The sequence below is a fragment of the Scyliorhinus canicula genome, chromosome 3, assembly GCF_902713615.1.
Source record: "Scyliorhinus canicula chromosome 3, sScyCan1.1, whole genome shotgun sequence".
Taxonomy (NCBI): domain Eukaryota; kingdom Metazoa; phylum Chordata; class Chondrichthyes; order Carcharhiniformes; family Scyliorhinidae; genus Scyliorhinus; species Scyliorhinus canicula.
The window spans coordinates 203,663,626-203,684,526 of NC_052148.1; the positions used below are offsets into that span (position 1 = coordinate 203,663,626).

The window sequence follows — 20,901 nt, forward strand, 5'->3', positions numbered from 1 at the left end:
AGAAGGCTGTGGTGTGGGCCAAATTAAGTGGGGGTGTGCAAGAGGCCAAGGTTTGAGGAACACAAGTTCTTGGAGGATTGTAGGGCTGGAGGATTAGAACAGAACATGATTTATTTAGTCACTGTAAATCAGTGTCTGAGATGTCCGTGTCTATACAACATAAAACTCCCTATTGCTCGCAAGTTACATATCCTTTAACTCAGAACAGTATCTCGGAATGTATACAAATGCAAACACACACATGCTGTTATAAATCAAATCATAGTGGCAGGCTTTCAGTGAAAGCACGTTAAGAAGATTTTGTGATGCTCACATATATTAACCAAGTGACTGGAGGAATGCGCCACAAGGTTCTATTTTACGGAAAGAAGCTAACAAAGGAATACAACTTGGTTCAATCAAACTGTCAAAGTTTAGGGGTTTGGACTGTTCCACTTAAGTTTTGAGAGCATAAATTGTGAATACTCTCATGAAGTTAAAATACAAGGTACAGAATTAGATTCTGAAAATGTAGGTGCATACATTTGCAATAAAAATAGAGTAAATAAGGGAAGCACGGTAGCACAGTGGTTAATACTGTGGCTTCACAGCGCCAGGGTCCCAGGTTCCATTCCCGACTGGGTCACTGTCTGTGCGGAGTCTGCACGTTCTCCCCGTGTCTGCGTGGGTTTCCTCCGGGTGCTCCGGATTCCTCCCACTAGTCCCGAAAGAAGTGCTGTTAGGCAATTTGGACAATCTAAATTCTCCCTCTGTGTACCTGAACAGGCGCTGGAATGTGGCGACTAGGGGCTTTCCAGTAACTTAATTGCAATGTAAGCCTACTTGTGACAATAAAGATTATTAAAATAGGAGTCGCATGTGGGATTCTAACACACTTAATGTTGATTTCATGCATGGTACTTTACAAACAACGGAGATTGCATTTTTGTACTATTTTTGATGATTAAGCAGTTGTAAAGAATAATTTAAAACTATATACAGATTAAATTAAAAATTCCTCAAGGAAGCTATTTGTGTTAACAATAAACAGCTCATGAATACTCAATGCAGATGTCAAATAATTCCATGAGGGATTGAGACATGCCCTAGATGTGCAATAAAACTGCATCTGCCTATTACTTATCAGTGTTAAATATAAATTTCTCACTATCTTAGCCACACAACCCAGAATTCCTAAGGCAGAACAAATGAATAGTGAAAAAGACCCAATTCTCACTCGAGTACATACCGTGGTGTTCTTTGAGAAAGGGGTTTACGGGTAGCTCTGAAGATGACATAACTGGTAATAACAGAGAACATCCCCCATGTGGAGAGAAAGCGCCACCAGTAAAGTTTTACTGTGAAATATAAAGGAACAATCCACATCTGGAGCAAGGTGACCAGCTGTCAAAGAAAATGCAAAAGTTCATTATGAACATTTATCTGCCTACAGCACAATTTCTACATATCATCATTAAATAAAACAAAGTTAGTAAATGCCGTTTATTTTCATAGCTGACAAATTAGATATATGTTTAATGATCCAGCTTTACCCTGCCATTATATTTATAGTAAGACAATGTCAAGGTCAGAATTTTCACCTTGCGGTGAAGTTAATCAGGAATTTGAATTAAAAATAAAATAGAAGATCTATGATCTAAATGCTGATAAACATACTGCTAGCCTGTTGGTGTAATGTAAATATAAATCACAATTCATTGAACTCCATTTAAAAATTGAGTCCTTTGCTGATTAATTAATTACTGTCTAAAAGAATCAATCTTTGGTGAAAAAATTTCAATACTCCAATATAGATATTATTTTAACATTGGGTTACACTTAGAATCATAGAAAAGTTACAGCACAGAAGGAGGCCATTCAGCCCATCTCGCCCATGCCAGCCTGAGGACACTCAGGGGCCCTTTCCAACCCCACCTTCCTGAACCTGGCCTCTAGCCCTGTAGCTTAGAGCACATAAGGTGCAGATCCAGGTACCTTTTAAAAGAGTTTAGGGTCTCTGCCTCTACCACCAACTCAGGCAGTGGATTACAGGTTCCTATTACCCTCTACGTAAAAAATATTTTTCTCATGTCCCCTCTACACCTGCCAGTTTTCTTGAATTTATGTCCCCAGCTTCTAGAATTCTCCACTAAGGGAAACATTTTATCCTGTCCATCCTATCTCTTTCCCTCACAATTTTGTACTTTTGAACATTAGTCTGCATCAGAAAAACTGGAACATTTTGGGGCAAGAGATTTTACATTTCTTCTGAATCAATAAAAAACATTTAATAGATTATACCACATTCTATGCTCAGATCTGGACTAAGTGTGGATCAAATGCTGTTGATGCTATTTCTGAAGTTAATTGTAGAATAACAACTCCATTTCTAGGAGCTGATCCGTTTAAAAACTATATTAATTGGAAGGGAAAACAAACAACTTCTGAAATTAAAATCACATAAAAGTGGACTTTTCTTTTTTGATCAAGATCGAGATTCTCATTCAGGAAGTTGATTGGAAATCCCTGACTAATAGATTTCCTAATTTATTTCACACCATAATCCTGAGAAGTGAATTAGGTTATCACAAATTTATTTCAACTATTTTATGGAATACAGCAATAATACAATAGAATCCAGAAAAATAGCAATAAGCATTTCCAAAACAACTGAAGTATTGTGGACATGCTATCCTGCTGGACTGTGCAAAATTCAGTAGTCATTTGATAAAACAAGACACAGTTGTGCGTCTGCACTCTTAATAATACTGGTGCTGGTACAGTCAACATCTGGATATAGAAAAACACATCATCTACTTTATTGTTTAATGGCACCATTACCATCTGGATTATATTAGCACAAATTTTACTTATCCATACATCATATCCCATGGAATTTCCTGACAAATCAGACTGTTGCCCGAAGGCTAAATGTTTTTCTCATTAAAAGGCTTAAATGAGCTAAACAGGACCTGGACCTCAAGCAAATGCTAAAGTGGGGGTCTAAATAATTAGAAGGCAGCAGGATATTTAATTCATCACTACCGATTTTTGGTCTGGCTTGTCTTGCAAATGAAGTTCATAAACTTGACTGAATTTACAGTACGGCTAGTGCGCAGACATAAATAACAGCTGTGATTCACATTTTTAATTGCTTAACGTTAACCTTTATATGCTAAATGATCAGTAAACCATGGGTTAATAAGATGATAATGAGATTTCTCTTCTATTATCCCTACTTCATTTTGCACCAAACATAATACTAATTTAGTTAACAGGGTTCATCAAATACCACACGTATTTAAAATTAATGTTTTCTGACTTTTTCTGCCCCTTTTCGTTTATAAAGAGTTTACAATTTAAAAGTCAAGGAACACTCAAAAAAATTGTTTTACAATTTACAGTGCCTGAGAGTGAAGTCTGCAATCTGCCAGGTCACAGTTTGCCACGGGCCACACAATTTTACTACCGTACAGCTTTGCAATAATTCTTATGTTAAATGGCAGCAATTATTACTATACAGAAAAGTCTGAAAATAAGATGGCATTCTCCCCCAATTTCCTCTCCATTAAGTAAGCCTGTTCCTTTTATTACTAGATTTCAAAGCAAGAATTAAAGTGCCATTTTTTTACGAAAACTAATTGAAATTACTTGTTAAAAACTGGGGTATCTACGTGATTGTGGAAAGCCATGCTATAACAGCAGTTAGTGCATCACAACAACCAAAATAAACTATCCATTAACCTCATGATAGCAGTAGCCATCTTAGATTACAATGCAACTGAAATCTGAGTACCAAACTGCACATAAATCAAGATCTACGCTTCACACCATTATCATTACAAGTTTGTCTGTGTGGCAGCTGCACAAAACCTTATGAAAATTACCAAAATATGAACAGGCTGCTCCTATTAAAATCATTAGTAACAACAAAACATAACAGATGATCCGAATTGGATCTTTATGTTCAAATTCAGTTTAGGAGCAGGTACATTTTAGCAACGTGTCTACAGCCACCTGTTATCTCTAGGGAGACTTGAACAGGATCATTATTAAAGTTACCAAATCAGAGTTTCTTTAGGTATTTATACGTGCAAATTATAAAGCAAGCAAAATGGGGGGGAAAAAAATGGAAATTTTATTTTGTGAGTATTTCAGAGATTATATGAGATTTAGGGGATTGGCTGGACGGCTGGTTCATGGTGTGGAGCGACGCCAACGGCACGGGTTCAATTCTCGTACTGGCTGAGGCTATTCATGAAGGCCTCGCCTTCTCAACCTTGCCCCTCGCCCGAAGTGTGGTGACCCTCAGGCTAAATCACCATCAGTCAGCTCTCAAAAGGGAAGAGCAGCCTATGGTCCTCTGGAACTGTGGCAACATTTTATATGTTTTAATGACTATAAATCTAGTGTATGCATGCTCATAGCTGCCATTGGACATTGTTTGCATCTAACATATATGTTTATTTTCACACAAAATCTGGTATGTATACAGTTAACAAGGTGCATTATCATAGCTCATTTGAAAATGCATTACTACTTCAAGATTAATCCAACAAATCTTAAAGTTTTGATCATAAGTCAAATTCCAGACTGTGATCCCTTGTGGCCATTTTCCTTTTGTTATAGTCATGATTTGATCATGAATGTGAAAAATGTGCTTAAAATACCCAATGATTTTATAAATGTGATTTAAACGGAGTCAATAAAACCCTTATTATACAAATAGAAAAAAAATTGTTTCCACAGACTTATGACATTTGAGTATATTTTTGGTTGGGTGAGCAAACAGAACATGGCAGCATGGTGCAGGAGGCCATTGAAGTTTGGGGGTGGGGAGGAGAGTAGGAATGTAGTAGCAGTAAGATACAGTATAGCCAAGAGGATAGACACAGTTCTCTGGCCAAGAGCTGGAATCTTGGAGGCTGAGTTGCCTGTCCAGTACAAGGGTTTGGGACATCTATTTGCGACTGGAGAGGAACTTGCAATGCGAGGTGGAGAGGATCCAGTTGTGGTCGTCCACAAGGGTACCAGTGAGATAGAACCAAGATGAAAATTCTGCTTAGGGATTATGAGCAGTAAAATAAAATATAACGGTAATAATCTCTGGACTGAACCATTGCACCTGAGCCACAAGTGAATTGAAGTAGGGTAAATAAGATTAGACTTAAATGTATTACTCAAAAACTGATGTGGAAGAAAATATTTTCAATTCATGGGGCACTAGCACCAGCACTGGGAAAAAGGAGGTATACCTTTGGGATGGTCTTCACCTGAACCGCACTGGGACTAATATTCTGGTGAATCGTATAACTCGGGCAGTAGAGACAGCTTTGAGCGAAATAGTAAGGGGAAGCGATGTGAGATACAATATGGTAAATTAAAGAGAAACAAGGTAACAGAGCAGGGTAGCAATTTGAGTAAGGATAACTATAGAGGTGGCAGGAAGGGACATGGCATACAAAACATAACAATGCACCAGCAGATGAAGCAAGTGATTGCAAAAATGGTAAAAAAAAACAGAGTTAAAGGCTCTGTGTCTGAGTGTATGCAGCATTCATAACAAGATGAACAAACAGTTATCACAGATATAAGTAAATATGTATGATTTGATAGCCATTACAAAGACATGGTTGAAAGGTGGGAAGGCTGGAACCTGAAATTGAAGGGCTTTGACATTGCAGAATGACAGGAAGCAAGGAAAAGGTGGTGGGGTAGCTCTGTCAATTCAAGGTGTTATTGGTACAGTAGTCAGAGATGACCTTAACTCAAAAGAACAAAATGTAGAATCAGTTTTGATTAAGTTAAGAAATAGGAACAGTAAGATGTTACTTATGGGAGTAGTTTATAGCCCTCTAACAATAGTCTCGGTGTAGGACAGAGTATACAGGAAGAAATAAATTGGGCATGCAAAAAAGCACTGCAATAATCATGTGTGGCTTTCATCTTCATGGAGACTGGACAAATTAGATTGGCAAAAGTCGCTTGGAAAATGAGCTCATAGATGGTATTTGGGATAATTTCTGAGAGCATATGTTCTGGATTGAACCAGGCAGCAGGTTATTTCAAACCTGGTCATGAGCAATGGGACAGCATTAATCAATAAATTCACAACAAAAGGAGCACCTAGCTGACAGTAGTAATAATATGACAGAATTTCACATTAGTTTGAAACGTGAAGTACAGGTGTTTTAACCTAAATAAAGATAATTATAAGGGTACTCAGGCAAAGTTGGCTAAAGTGAACCAGGAAACTAGGTTAAATGGTATGGCAGTGGAGATGTAGAGGTGGACATTTAAGGAGATATTTAATAACTCTCAGCAAACAATTGTTGAGACTCTTACTATCTGTTTAATATTGTTCACGACATTTGATTTGATTTATTGTCATATGTACCGAAGTACAGTGAAAAGTATTTTTCTGCGGCCGAGGAACGTACACAGTACGTACATAGTAGACACAAGAATAATCAACAGAGAACATTGACAAATGGTACATCAACACAACGGTGATTGGTTACAGTGCGGAACAAGGGGCCAAACAAAGCAAACAGAGCAAATACATGAGCAAGAACAGCATAGGGCATCGTGAATAGTGTTCTTACAGGGAACACTCTAAGAATAATTTAAACAAGCACTTGAAACGCCATAGCATACAAAACTACAGACTAGGTGCTGGAAAACGGGATTAGAATAGATACGTGCTTGATGGCTGACACAGACAAGATGGGCTTAAGGGTCTCTTTTTGTGCTGTATGACTCTTAAGATTTACCCCAATGAGAAAGGAAAGCTCTTCGAGAAGAATGCATCATCCATGGCTAAATAAGGAAGTTAAGGATAGTGTCAAATTGAAATAAATACTGTAGAATTCTGTGAATTAGTTGTAGGTCAGAAGATTGGACAGGTTTTAAGAACTAGCAAAGAAAGACTTGAAAAAGAGGGAGAAAGTGGAGTATGAGTGAAAGTTAGCTAAAAATAAAGCAGGTGGTAAGAGTTTCGACAAGTATTTAAAAAGGAAGAGTAATGGAAGCGAGTGTTGGTCCTCCAGAGTGCATCTGAGAATTACTAATGAGAAACAAGGAAATTACGGAAATATCAAACGGATATTCAGTGTCTGTCTTCATTGTACAGAAAACTTGGAAAATTTTCCAAGGATGCTTGAAAATCAAGAAGTGAAAGGAAGGGAGGAGCTTAAAACAATCACCATCACCAGGGAAAGGGTTCTGGGAAAACTACTAGACCGAAAGGCTGTCAAGTCCCCAGGACCAGCTGGTCTGTATCCTGGGGGAGAGTCACTACAGAGATAGTAGAAGCAGTTGGTTATAATCCTCCAAAATTTCTTCGATTCTGGAAGAGTCCCAGCAGATTGAAAATAAGCAAAGATAGAAGGCAGAAAGCAGGAAACTATAGACCAGGTTTCCCAACACCTGTCATAGGGAAATTGCTAGAATCCATTATTGCTTCAAGAAGACGACCATCATCCCTGTACCAAAAAAAAGTCAAACAGCATGCCTTAATGACTATCGTCCAGTAGCTCTGACATCCATCATCATGAAGTGCTTCAAAAGGTTAGTCATGGCACAAATCAACTCCAGCCTCCCAGATTGCCTTGATCCACGACAGTTTGCCTACCGCTGCAACAGGTCCACAGTAAACACCATCTCCATGGCCCTGTACTCTACCGTAGAACACCTAGATAACAAAGACACCTATGCCAGACTCCTATTTATTGACCAGAGCTCAGCCTTCAACACCATCATTCCTACAAAATTCATCTCCAAACTCCGTGGCCTTGGCCTCGGCTCCTCCCTCTGCGACTGGATCCTGAACTTTCTAACCCACAGACCACAATCAGTAAAGATAGGCAACAACATTGGGCAGCACGGTAGCATAGTGGTTAGCATCAATGCTTCACAGCTCCAGGGTCCCAGGTTCGGTTCCCGGTTGGGTCACTGTCTGTGCGGTGTCTGCACGTCCTCCCCGTGTGTGCGTGGGTTTCCTCCGGGTGCTCCGGTTTCCTCCCACAGTCCAAAGATGTGCGGGTTAGGTGGATTGGCCATGCTAAATTGCCCGTAGTGTCCTAAAAAGTAAGGTTAAGGGGGAGTTGTTGGGTTACGGGTATAGGGTGGATACGTGAGTTTGAGTAGGGTGATCATTGCTCGGCACAACATCGAGGGCCGAAGGGCCTGTTCTGTGCTGTACTGTTCTAAATTCTAAACACCTCCTCCACGATTACCCTCAACAACAATGCCCCACAAGGCTGTGTCCTCAGCCCCCTACTGTACTTCTTATACACCTATGACTGTGTGGCCAAATTCACCATCAACTCGATTTTCAAATTTGCTGATGACACCACCGTAGTGGGTTGGATTCCAAACAATGACAAGACAGAGTATAGGAATGAGATAGAGAATCTGGTGAACTGATGCAACGTCAATAATCTCTCCCTCAATGTCAACAAAACGAAGGTGATCGACTTCAGGAAGCGTAGTGGCGAACATGCCCCTGTCTACATCAATGTGCACGAAGTAGAAAAGGTCGAGAGCTTCAAGTTTTTAGGTGTACAGATCACCAACAGTCTGTCCTGGTCCCCCCCTATGCTGTCACTACAGTTAAGAAAGCCCACCAACGACTCTACTTTTTCAGAAGACTAAGCAAATGTGGCATGTCAGCTACGACCCTCACCAACTTCTACAGATGCATCATAGAAAGCATTCTTTCTGTACTTCTGGTTGCGGTGATGCGGAGCTAAGCCGCACGTTCGGCAGCTCACGCTATCAAAGGACTTTCGGGCCTGTTTTAGGGCCCCAAACGGTGCTGTTTCGACGATTCCCGGTGGGGGAAGGTGCTTGGAGGAACATTCCCCGGAGCAGCAGCTCCCCAGAAAAAGCGGGGGAAGGAGGACAAAATGGCGGCCGGCGGAGCACCCGAGAATTGGTGGCAGTGGGTCCAGGAGCAGCAAGCTGCTCTTCGGCGCTGTTTTGACTAGCGGAAGGCTGAGTTACTGGACTCCCTGAAGGCGACTACCAGCAAGCTGCTTGAGACCCAGACAGCCCAGGGGGCAGCCATTCAGGAGTTGCAGCAGCAGGCCGCTGATCGGGAGGAGGAGGCCGAGGTCCTCGTGGGGAAGGTGGAGATGCACGAGGCACTTTACAAAAAGTGGCAAGACCGCACGAGGCGGAAGAATTTGAGGATCCTGGGCCTTGCGGAGGGGCTGGATCTACCGTCCTATGTTGCCACGATGCTGAATTCGTTGGTGGGGGCGGGGTTCTTCCATCAGCCCGTGGAGCTTGAGGGATAACAAGCAGGTTAAATTTGGAATGCTGCAGCCTGCGCGTCTGTGGGTGACATATAAGGACCGGCATTACTACTTCGAGTGCCCGGAGGAAGTGTGGGCCTTTGTGCAGGCGGAGAAGCTGGACTCAAACTAGGGTTTGGGGGCTGCGGGGTCTTGTGTACTACGGTTGTTGCTGTTTTTGTCATTTTGATATGTTTTATCTATGCTGGTTCTTGCTCTGTTTCCGGGTGGTTCTGTTGGGTATGGTTTTGTGTTATGTGGGGGATGTTGCGGGTTTGTTTTTTTTTCTGTACGGGGCTGGGGGATGGGGTGGAGCTGGAATCAGGGAGCTGCGTCAGAAGGGTGGGGTGGGGCAGTGTGAAAGCGCGGGCTTTCCTCTGGTTTCCCGCGCTGCGGGGCAGGAGGGGTGGAGCTGGCGGTGGGGCCGTGGCCTCTATGGTTTCTTTCCCACGCTGGAGCGGTGCCAAGGAGGAGTGGCAGGAGGGGGCATGACCCCATGTCGGGAGGGATCGGGTTTTGGCGGGAGTTGCCGGGGTCAGCAGACTCACAGAAGTACCATGGAGGGTGCGTCACGGCTAGGAGGGGTCCTAGCCTGGGGTGGGGGGGGGGGGGGGGGGGGGGGGGGGGGGGGGGGACCCGGGTTGCTGCTGGAATGGCCAGGAAGGAGCTGGTGTGGGCCAGGGGGGTAGAGGAGAGGCGGTATCGTCATGGGGAACGGGTCGGGCGGGGTGTGCTGGCCTGGGGCGAGCAGTCGATGAGCTATGGCTAGTCGGCGGGGGAGGGGGGTGGGGGGCCCTCTGATCCGGCTGATCACCTGGAACATGAGGGGTCTGAATGGGCCGGTTAAGCGGGCTCGGGTATTTTCTCATTTGAAGGGGCTGAAGGCGGACGTGGCTATGCTCCAGGAGACCCACTTGAAGGTGGCGGACCAGGTTCGTTGAGGAAGGGGTGGGTGGGGCAGGTTTTCCACTCAGGATTAGACACGAAGAACCGAGGGGTGGCGATTCTGGTGGGGAAGAGGGTGGCGTTCAAGGCGTCTGAGGTGGTGGCGGACAAGGAGAGCAGATTTGTTATGGTGAAGGGTAGGTTGCAGGGAGAGGTGGTGGTGCTGGTAAACGTGTATGCCCCGAATTGGGATGATGCTGGCTTTATGAGGCGTATGTTGGGCCGCATTCCGGACCTGGAGGCAGGGGGCCTGATCATGGGGGGAGACTTTAACACGGTGCTGGATCCCCCATTGGACCGGTCCAGTTCAAGGACGGGTAGGAGGCCGGCGGCGGCCAAGGTGCTGAGGGGGTTTATCGACCAGGTGGGAGGGGTGGATCCCTGGAGGTTTGGGCGGCCGAGGGAGTACTCCTTTTTCTCCCATGTGCATAGGGTTTACTCCCGAATAGATTTTTTCGTCCTGAGCAGGGGATTGATCCCGAGGGTGCAGGATGCCGAGTATTCGGCCATAGCAATTTCAGACCATGCTCCGCACTGGGTCGATCTGGAGATGGGGGAAGCGCGGGACCAGCGCCCGCTGTGGCGTCTGGACGTGGGGTTGCTGGCTGATGAGGTGTGAAAGGATGGAGAGCTTTATTAACAGGCTGTGTTTCCCAAAGGTGCAGAAGAAGCTGGTGGAGGGGCTGGGGGCGCCAATTGAGGTGGAGGAGCTAGTCAGGGGGATTGGTCAAATGCAGTCAGGTAAGGCGCCGGGGCCGGATGGGCTCCCGGTGGAATTTTATAAAACGTATGCGGACCTGGTGGGCCCCCTGTTGGTGCGGGCCTTCAATGAGTAATGGGGGGGGGGGGGGGGGGGGGCTTTGCCCCCCGACGATGTCACGGCCGCTGATTTCTTTGATCCTGAAGCAGGATAAGGACCCCCTGCAGTGTGGATCATACAGGCCAATCTCGCTCCTCAATGTGGATGCTAAGTTGCTGGCGAAGATCCTGGCCACCAGGATAGAGGACGGTGTGCCAGGGGTGATGCATGAGGATCAGACAGGATTTGTCAAGGGAAGACAGCTTAACACGAATATGCGGAGGTTGTTAAATGTTATTATGATGCCGGCGGTTGAGGGGGAGGCAGAGATAGTGGTGGCGCTAGATGCAGAGAAGGCCTTTGATAGAGTAGAGTGGCGGTACCTGTGGGAGGTGCTGGAGAGGTTCGGATTTGGGGAGGGGTTCATCAAATGGGTGAGGTTGCTCCATGAGGCCCCGATGGCGAGTGCAGCTACTAATGGAAGGAGGTCAGAGAACTTCAGGTTCTACCGTGGGACCAGGCATGGGCGCCTCTGTCCCCCTTGCTTTTTGCACTGGCAATTGAACCTCTGGCTATGGCATTGAGGGAGTCGGGGAGGTGGAGGGGTCTGGTGCGGGGTGGGGAGGAACATCGGGTATCGCTGTATGCGGACGACCTGCTGCTGTATGTGGCGGACCCAGTGGGGGGAAATGCCGGGGGTGATGGAGCTGTTGGCTGAGTTTGGGGGCTTCTCGGGCTATAAGCTGAATCTGGGTAAGAGCGAGGTGTTTGTAGTGCACCTGGGTGATCAGGAGGAGGGAATTGGTAGGCTCCCGTTTAAGAGGGCAGTGAAGAGTTTTAGGTTCTTGGGGGTGCAGGTGGCCTGGAGTTGGGGGACTCTCCACAAGCTTAATTTTACCAGGCTTGTGGAGCAGATGGAGGAGGAATTTAAAAGGTGGGACATGGTGCCGCTATCGCTGGCAGGTAGAGTGCAGTCCGTCAAAATGACGGTGCTCCTGAGGTTCTTGTTCCTTTTTCAGTGCCTGCCCATCCTTATCCCTAGGGCCTAGGAGGGTGACTAGCAGCATCATGAGCTTTGTTTGGGCGCATGGGACCCCGAGGGTGAAGAGGGTCTTCTTGGAGCGGGGCAGAGATGGTGGGGGCTGGCGTTACCCAACCTCTCAGGGTATTATTGGGCGGCCAATGTGTCGATGGTGCGCAAGTGGGTGATGGAGGGGGAGGGGGCAGCATAGAAAAGGTTGGAGATGGCGTCCTGTGGAGGCACAAGCCTGGGGGCCCTGGTAACGGCGCCGTTACCACTCCCTCCTACGAGGTATACCACGAGTCCGGTGGTGGCGGCTACCCTCAAGATTTGGGGGCAGTGGAGGCAACATGGGGGGGGGGGGGGGGGGGGGGGGGGAGGGGGGGGCTCAATGGAGGCTCCGCTAAGGGGGAACCATCGGTTCGTCCCGGGGAAAATTGATGGGGGGTTCCTGGGGTGGCACAGAGCGGGCATCAGAAAGCTGAGTGACCTGTTCATTGATGGGAGGTTTGCGAGCCTGGGGGAGTTGGAGGAGAAATTTGAGCTCCCCTCGGGGAACATGTTCAGGTACCTGCAGGTAAAGGCGTTTGCTAGGCGGCAGGTGGAGGGATTCCCTTTGCTGCCCGCGAGGTGGGTGAGGGACAGGGTGCTTTCGGGGGTCTGGGTCGGGGATGGGAAGATATCTGATATCTACAAGGTAGTGCAAGAGGTGGAGGAGGCGTCAGTAGGGGAGCTAAAGGCTAAGTGGGAGGGGGAGCAGATCGAGGATGGGACATGGGCGGATGCCCTGGAGAGGGTTAACTCTTCCTCCTCATGTGCGCGGCTTAGCCTCATCCAATTCAAGGTGCTGCATAGGGCCCACAGGACCGGAACTAGGATGAGTAGGTTCTTTGGGGGCGAAGACAGGTGTGTCAGGTGTTCGGGGAGTCCAGCAAACCATGCCCATATGTTCTGGGCATGCCCGGCACTGGAGGAGTTCTGGAAGGGGGTGGTGAGGATGGTGTCAAGAGTGGTAGGATCCAGGGTCAAGCCAGGCTGGGGACTCGTGATTTTTGGGGTTGTGGTGGAGCTGGGAGTGCAGGAGGCGAGAGAGGCCAGTGTTTTGGCCTTTGCGTCCCTAGTAGCCCGGCGGAGGATCTTGCTACAGTGGAAGGATGCGAGACCCCCAAGCGTGGAGACCTGGATCAATGACGTGGCGGGTTTTATTAAGCTGGAGAAGGTCAAATTCGCCCTGAGAGGATCGGTACAAGGGTTCTTTTGGCGGTGGCAGCCTTTCCTCGACTTTCTGGCTCAGCGATAGGGAACTAGGTCAGCAGCAGCAGCAACCCAGGGGGGAGAAAAAAAGGTGGGGGGTGGGGGGGGGGGCGGTGTTGACTATGTTTATTTAATTTAATTTATTTTCAAGTTCTCTTGTTTACCGGGTTTGGGGAGGGGTGAGGGGGCTCGATATATGCGTTGCTACGGTCTTGGGGGTGTTATGCTTACTATGTTTTATTGTTGTTTGTTACTGTTTGTTGTTATATATTTTATTAAAAAATTTCAATAAAAATTACTTTAAAAAAAAGAAAGCATTCTTTCTGGTTGTATCACAGCTTGGTGTGGAGGCTGCTCTGCCCAAGATGGCAGGAAACTACAAAAGGTTGTGAATGTAGCCCAGTCCATCACGCAAACCAGCCTCCCACCCATTGACTCTATCTATAATTCCCGCTGCCTCAGAAAGGCAGCCAGTATAATTAAGGACCGCACACACCCCGGACATACTCTCTTCCACCTTCTTCCGTCAGGAAAAAGATACCAAAGCTTGAGGTCACGTACCAACCAACTCAAGAACAGCTTCTTCCCTACTGCCATCAGACTTTTGAATGGACCTACCTCGTATTAAGTTGATCTTTTCTGTACACCATGCTATAACTGTAACATTATATTCTGCAGTCTCTCCTGCCTTCCCTATGTACGGTATGCATTGTTTGTGCAGCATGCAAGAAACAATACTTTTCATTGTATACTAATACATGTGACAATAATAAATCAAATCAAACAAAAATATTGAGGAAGTTGAAGGGAACTGGCTATTTCTGATAGGTAAAAGGGTAATTGATTTAACCATTTTAATGTAAATACTAAAGCCCAGTTTAAAATCCATTTTAAAATGGATTTAATTATTACAAAAACACACAGCTTCAGAATTTGCAGTGGCAAAGCACAGAATCTGAAACATTCAAAAGCTAGCTAAAGCTTATGCAACATTTAACTTATATCATAAACTGACCATTGTTCTAATAGCAAAAGGTATGCAGCCATACCCAAGGTCGCCATGACTACATGAACACACCATTGTTCAGAATACAGGTAATGGCGCAGTCAGCAATAAACCAGTGAAAACTAGAATTGATTAAAAGAATATATCACATTCCGACACATAAACATCTAAAAATGCAACATATCTGAATATATGTTACACATTGATGATTGACAACTAACCATCCAACCAAATGCATTTGAAACCCATCCAAGCCAATCAGCACATTGCAGGGGTAGGGACAGATCGAGTCAGGCTGATACCATTTTCCTTAAAGATAGAGGTTCGGGAAGCCATTTTCTATCCAGGATCACTCTGTACCTTTTACTTAACCTTTTACTTAAGGGGCCGCGCATCCTTCCACTGAAAAGGAATCCTCCGCCAGGCTACCAGGGACGCAAAGGCCAGAATACCGGCCTCTTTCGCCTCCTGCACTCCCGGCTCCTCTGCAACCCCAAATATTGAGAGCCCCCAGCCCGGTTTCACCCTGGATCCTACCATCCTCGACACCGTCCTTGCTACACCCTTCCAAAATTCCTCCAACACTGGGCATGCCCAGAACATATGGGCATGGTTTGCTGGACTCCCTGAGCACCTAACACACCTGTCCTCACTCCCAAAAAACTGGCTCATCCTTGTCCCGGTCATGTGAGCCCTATGCAGCACCTTAAATTGTATGAGGCTGAGCCTCGCGCAAGAAGAGGAGGAGTTCACCCTCCCTAGGGCGTCCGCCCATGTCCCCTTCTCGATCTCCTCACCCAGCTCCTCCTCCCACTTACGCTTCAGCTCCTCCACCGAGGCCTCGTCCTCCTCCTGCATCACTTGGTACGTTGCCGAGATCCTCCCCTCTCCAACCCACACCCCCGAGAGCACCCTGTCCTGGATCATATTTCCACTCTAACTCTTGAAGTTCGCGCAAGCTGTTTTGCTTTGAGCAAAGAACCGTTGCTGTATTTTGAAAGTTAAATCTGTTGTAATGTTTAAGCCAATTATTTATCTTAAAGTCTTTTGCTGGCAAGGGCTTTTTGAGAACATTTGATTTGTAACCGCAAGAAGATCTAGTCTCTCAATTATAATCAATAGACACAATAAAATATTTTTATTTTGCATCCGAGAAGTGTAACTTAAATTCTGAGTTTTGAAGTGTATATGAGACTACACTTAAACCGCATGGTAGATTCCTACAGAAGTTATAGCAGGATACTTAGAAAATCGTAATGAGATCAGGTAGAGTTAATATGGTTTTGTGAAAGGGAAATTATGTTCCAACTAATTTATTAAAGTTCTTTAAGGAAGTAACAGACAACATGGATAAAGGGAAACCTGTAGATGTGGTCTTCTTGGATTTAATGAGGTGCCATATCAAAGATTGCTACTCAAAATAAGATCACATGGTGTAGGGTGTAATATATTAGCGTGGATGTAGAATTGGTTAACTAACAGGAAGCAGAACATCGGGGTAATTGGGTCATTTTTGGGTTAGCAGGCTATAACTAGTGGACTACCACAGGGATCAGAGTTGGGGCCTTAACTATTTACAATCTAGATCAATGATTTGGAGAAGGGACCAAATGTATGGTAGCTAAATTTGCAAATGACACCAAGGTAGGTAAAAATGTAATCTCTCAACAAGCGGTAAAGTCCACAAAGGGATATAGGTTAGGTGAAATGCAAAAAATTGGTATCTGGTGTTTTATGTGGGAAATGAGAACTTGTCCACTCCGGTAGGAAGAATAGTATACAATTTAAATGTGGAGAGATTGTAGAACTTGGTGGTACAGAGGAATAAGTGTGTCCTAGTACACGAATCACAAAATGCTAGTATTCAGGTACAGCAAGCGGTTTGGAAGATAAATGCAACATTGTCATTTATTGCAAGGAGAATATATTATAAAAGTGGGGTGGTTTTACTGCAGCTGTAAAGGATGTTGGTAAGACCGCATCTGGAGTACCGTGTACAGTTGTGGCCTCCTTATTTTGAAAAGGATATAACTGCATTAGCAGTTCAGAGAAGGGTCACTCGACTCATTCCTGAGATCAAAGGTTCATCTTATTAAGCAAGGCTGAACAGGTTGGGCCTATATCCACTGGATTGTAAAACAATGAAAGGTAATCTTATCAAAACATATCTAAGGGGAGTTTATAGGATGGATTCCGGGAAGATGTTTCTTCTTGTGGGACAGACTAGAACGAGGGGACACAGTTTAAAAATAAGAGGGCTCCCTTTTAAGATGGAGAGGAGGAGAATTTGTTTCTCTCTTGAGGGTCATTAGTCTGTGGAATTCATTTCTCCAGAAAGCAGTGGAGGCTGGGTCATGGAATATATTCAAGGCTGAGCTGGATAGATTTTTGATAGACAAGAGAGTCGGGGGTTATGAGGGAGCAGACAGGAATGTGGAGTTGAGATAACAATCAGATCATCGAAGATTTTATTGGATAGTGGAGCAGGCCCAAAGGGCAAAATGGCCTACTCCTGCTCCCAAGTCCTATGTTCTTATGTTAACTTTTTGTGACCATGATGAAGGATGCCAAAGCTGGGTATCACATGGCAACATTAGTCCATTCTAGGTCAGATACAGTGCAGAATAATGCCAACAAAGCTCACTTTTTCTCTGCCAAAGCAATTTGCCTTATCCCCAATTTTAATATAGTACTTCAACTGGTCTGGGCAGCAAAACTACTAATTTGAGATAAACAGATTGTTTAAGCTTGTATAACAACAATTCATAGATTTGAAGTTGTAATGTTAACAGTCAAACTCACATTATATGATCTACAATGACGTTGTTTCCACTGGACTAGCACAACCTGAGCTATTACGAGGGTGGCAATAAGAATAAGCACCATTTCCGCATGCATTGCCTCATGTCCACGGTGTTTTGCATGTATCTTGGCATGTTGTAGTCTACAAAAATGAAAGTTGCAAAATAAAATTTTAATGTTGAAGTGTGTATATTGTTTTGGGAAAAAAAGCTGTTAAGTACAATGTTTTAAGCATATTCATCTGAAGACGACTTGAAAATGAATTAGATAATACTGTATTCCTATGGAAGGCCTCAAGTTTCCAAAAGAATGATTTAATTTCCTGCATATCTGGAAATTTTTCACATTTATCTCATGGGCGGTAAGGTGACATAGTGGTTAGCACAGCTGCCTCACAGCGCTAGGGACCCGGGTTCAATTCCAGCCTCGGGTGACTGTCTGTGTGGAGTTTGCACTTTCACCCCACGTCTGCATGTGTTTCCTCCGGTTACGTCCCACAGTTCAAAGATGTGCAGGTTAGGTGGAATGACCATGCTAAATTGCTCCTTAGTGTCCAGAAAGTTAGGTGAGATTACGGGGATAGGACCGGGCTGTGGGCCTAGGTAGGGTACTCCTTCCAAGGGTCAGTGCAGACTCAATGGGCCGAATGGCCTCCTTCTGCACTGTAGGGATTCTATGATTCTAAAATGGCTGTTGTGGAATGATTTGTGTTTATTCCAACGCTCCTTCCCCGACCCATTCTTCTTGAAGATATCTTTCTAACATTCACAAAATCATTCTACCAACTGTACTGTAATGCTTTCCATAGCAAAAATTATTTCATGAAGGAAAATGAAACTTCATGTCTGGCACTATATAAAGTGTATGAAACCGGAGACCTGGCACCAGAAGAAACAGAAATAATTCCTACAAGTTATTATTTACAGTACCTGACGTTAATGTCAGTATTTTGTCAAGCTTCACCTGAATATTATGTTTCTCAAATAAAACTTACTCCCAAGAATTTAAAAATGGAAACAAAATAATTTGGCATGTTATTATTTGATAGCATTTAACTTTCAGTAACTTCAGTAACTTCTTACTTGGTGCTCAAGGCAAGGGATATTTACTGGGAATCAATACTTTCTGCTTTTGCAACACCAAGAGTGAGTATCAAGCTCTCACACATTAATTATAGTATGGGTTAGGTGCAGTTTCCTCTATTCTGGCTCAATAATGTTTAATGTTCACTTCACAAGAACAATCTCTATTTGTCTAACTTAATGCACTAACCTGGGCTCCAGTTTTCACCAGTTTGTATTAAGTTTACTCAATGAGGCCCAAGTTGCAATTTATTTTACCTTTGTTAACATTTTCTGGCAGCAAGACAATACAACAATTTGCATTTAAGGTGCTTCACAGGAGAATTATCAAACAAAGATGACACCAAGCCACAGAGATATTTCGAGGGGAAATTTGGGCAAAAAGATAGGTTTTAAAGAATGTGCTAAAAAGGAGAATGAGGACTTCCGGTGGCGGCAATGCGGAGCTAAGCCGCACGTTCGGCAGCTCCCGCTTTTTTTTGGACTTTCGGGCTCCTTTAAGAGCCCGCAACAGCGCTGTTTCGACTTTTCCCCCAGGAGGAAACAGAGCCAGTGTGCCCAGCAGCCGGTGGATGGACAGGACTCGCAGTGGAGCGATCCAGAAGTCGGTATTACCACAGAGAAAGGCGAGAGGCAGAAAAAGCAAGATGGCGGCAAGCGGGGAAGCAGCAGCGGCGTGGCAGCTGTGGGCGCGGGAGCAGCAGGAGCTGCTTCAGCGCTCCTTGAAGGAGCTCAAAGCCGAGTTTTTGGAGCCGTTTAAGGCCTCGCTGGACAAACTGGTGGCGACTCAGACGGCTCAGACCGGGGAGATTCGGGAGATGCGGCACAAGGCTTCGGAGAATGAGGATGAGCTTTTGGGCCTGGCAGTGAAAGTGGAGTCGCAAGAAATGGCAGGCGAGGATGGAGGAGATGGAGAACCGCTCCCGCCGGAAGAATCTACGGATTTTGGGCCTCTCGGAGGGGCTGGAAGGCTCGGATTTGGCGGCCTATGTGGTCCTAATGTTAAACTCGCTGATGGGTGCGGGGTCGGTTCGTGGTCCGCTGGAGCTGGAAGGCGCCCATCGAGTGCTGCAGTGGAAGCTCAGGCCGAACAAACCGCCTAGGGTGGCGCTGGTCTGTTTTCACCGCTTGGTTGACCGGGAGTGCGTGTTGAGGTGGGCAAAGAAGGAGAGGAGCAGCAGGTGGGAGAACACGGACGTTCGGATTTTTCAGGACTGGAGCGCGGAGGTGGCGAGGAGAAGGGCTGGCTTCAATCGAGCGAAGGGAGTGCTCCACAGGAAGGGGGTGAAGTTTGGCCTTCTACAGCCTGCTCGCCTCTGGGTCACGTACAAGGACCGCCAGCTCTATTTTGACTCTCCGGAGGAGGCCTGGGCTTTTGTCCAGGCTGCGAACTTGGATTCGGACTGAGGGGAAATGTATTTTGCTTGGAGGCTTTGCCCTCTTAGGTATCCTTTCGCCCATGGTGGCTGTGTTTGCTGATGGTTGTTTCTTGTTTGTTTTCGCCGTTTTCGCTGTTGTAGTTATGGTTATTTGGGTTCTTTCGGGGTTTCTTTGGGGCTGTTGGTTATTTATTGTGGTGGGTTTCTTTTTTTGTTTTTTCCACTGGCGGGTTGGGGAGTAGTTTGGGGTCCCGATGGGTCATGTGTCCGTCTTTTTCCCGCGTGTTGGGTCGAGGGGCGGGGCTCGGGTTGGAAGCGCGGCTTTCTTCCTGCGCCTGAGGAATTGGGGCCGGGGGCGGCGCTGGGAGGGGGGGGATTGGTGGCTGTGTTGCATCCGGGGGAGGGGTTTGTGGTTATGGCGGGAGTAGCCGGAGTCAGCAGAAGTCAGCTGACTCACGGAAGCATAATGTTGGGGGTAACGCAGCTGGGGGGGGGGGGGGGGGGGGGGGGGGTGGGGACCTAGCTTTGGGGGGGGGGGGGGGTTGTTGCTGCAGGGACTTTGAGGGAATGGATGGTGATTGGGGGGGGGGGGGGAGGTGTTGGGAGGGGGGTTTGCCACCGTGGGGAGCGGGCTTGGGGGGTTCCCTGGGCACGTGGTGGGTTGAGGACGGGCTATGGCTGATCGGCGTAGAGGAAAGGGGACGGCCCCTCGGGTTCGGTTGGTCACATGGAACGTGAGGGGGCTGAATGGTCCGGTGAAGCGATCCCGGGTCTTGGCTCACTTGAGGGGGCTGGGTGCGGATGTGGCTATGCTCCAGGAGACGCACCTCAGGGTTACGGATCAGGTGAGGCTAAGAAAGAGTTAGGTGGGACAGGTGTTAAAAAGAAGAATGAGGTAAAGAGGCAAGAGGTTTAGGACAGGAACTGAAGAGCCTCGGCAGCTGAAGACATGGCCACCAATGGTGGAGCGATTAAAATCAGGATGCGTAAAAAAACAGAATTAGAGGAACACAGATGCCATGGAGGATCATGAGGCTGGAGGAGATTACAGACTTAGGGGGTAGGCTATGAAGAATAGGTGGGGCTAAGAAGGGTTTGAAAACAAAAATGAGAATAAGAGTTATTTTTGGACTGGGGGCCAAAGTGGATTAGTGAACACAGGGTCGTGGGTGAAGGAGATTTGGCGCACTAAGACCATGGCAGCAGCATTTTGTATTGTGGAAGATGGCAAGTCAGCCACGTGTGTTGTGGTAGTCATGTCTAGAGATAATGAGATACAAATGGGCAATAATAAGACAAACTGATAACCCTGATGTCCAAATTACAAACAATAAA

At 46.0% G+C, this 20,901-nt stretch overlaps 1 protein-coding gene across 1 annotated transcript in view; it reads right to left on the bottom strand.

The window, feature by feature from the left end:
* The window catches only part of rnf175 (ring finger protein 175), a 73,647-nt gene that overhangs the window by 40,985 nt on the left and 11,761 nt on the right, over positions 1–20,901 (bottom strand). The window contains exons 3-4 of the mRNA XM_038792033.1: positions 17,106–17,247; positions 1,229–1,383 (exon numbers count right to left, since the gene is read on the bottom strand). Of these exons, the coding sequence (XP_038647961.1) occupies positions 1,229–1,383; positions 17,106–17,247 (297 nt within the window). The remainder of the gene's footprint in view (positions 1–1,228; positions 1,384–17,105; positions 17,248–20,901) is intronic.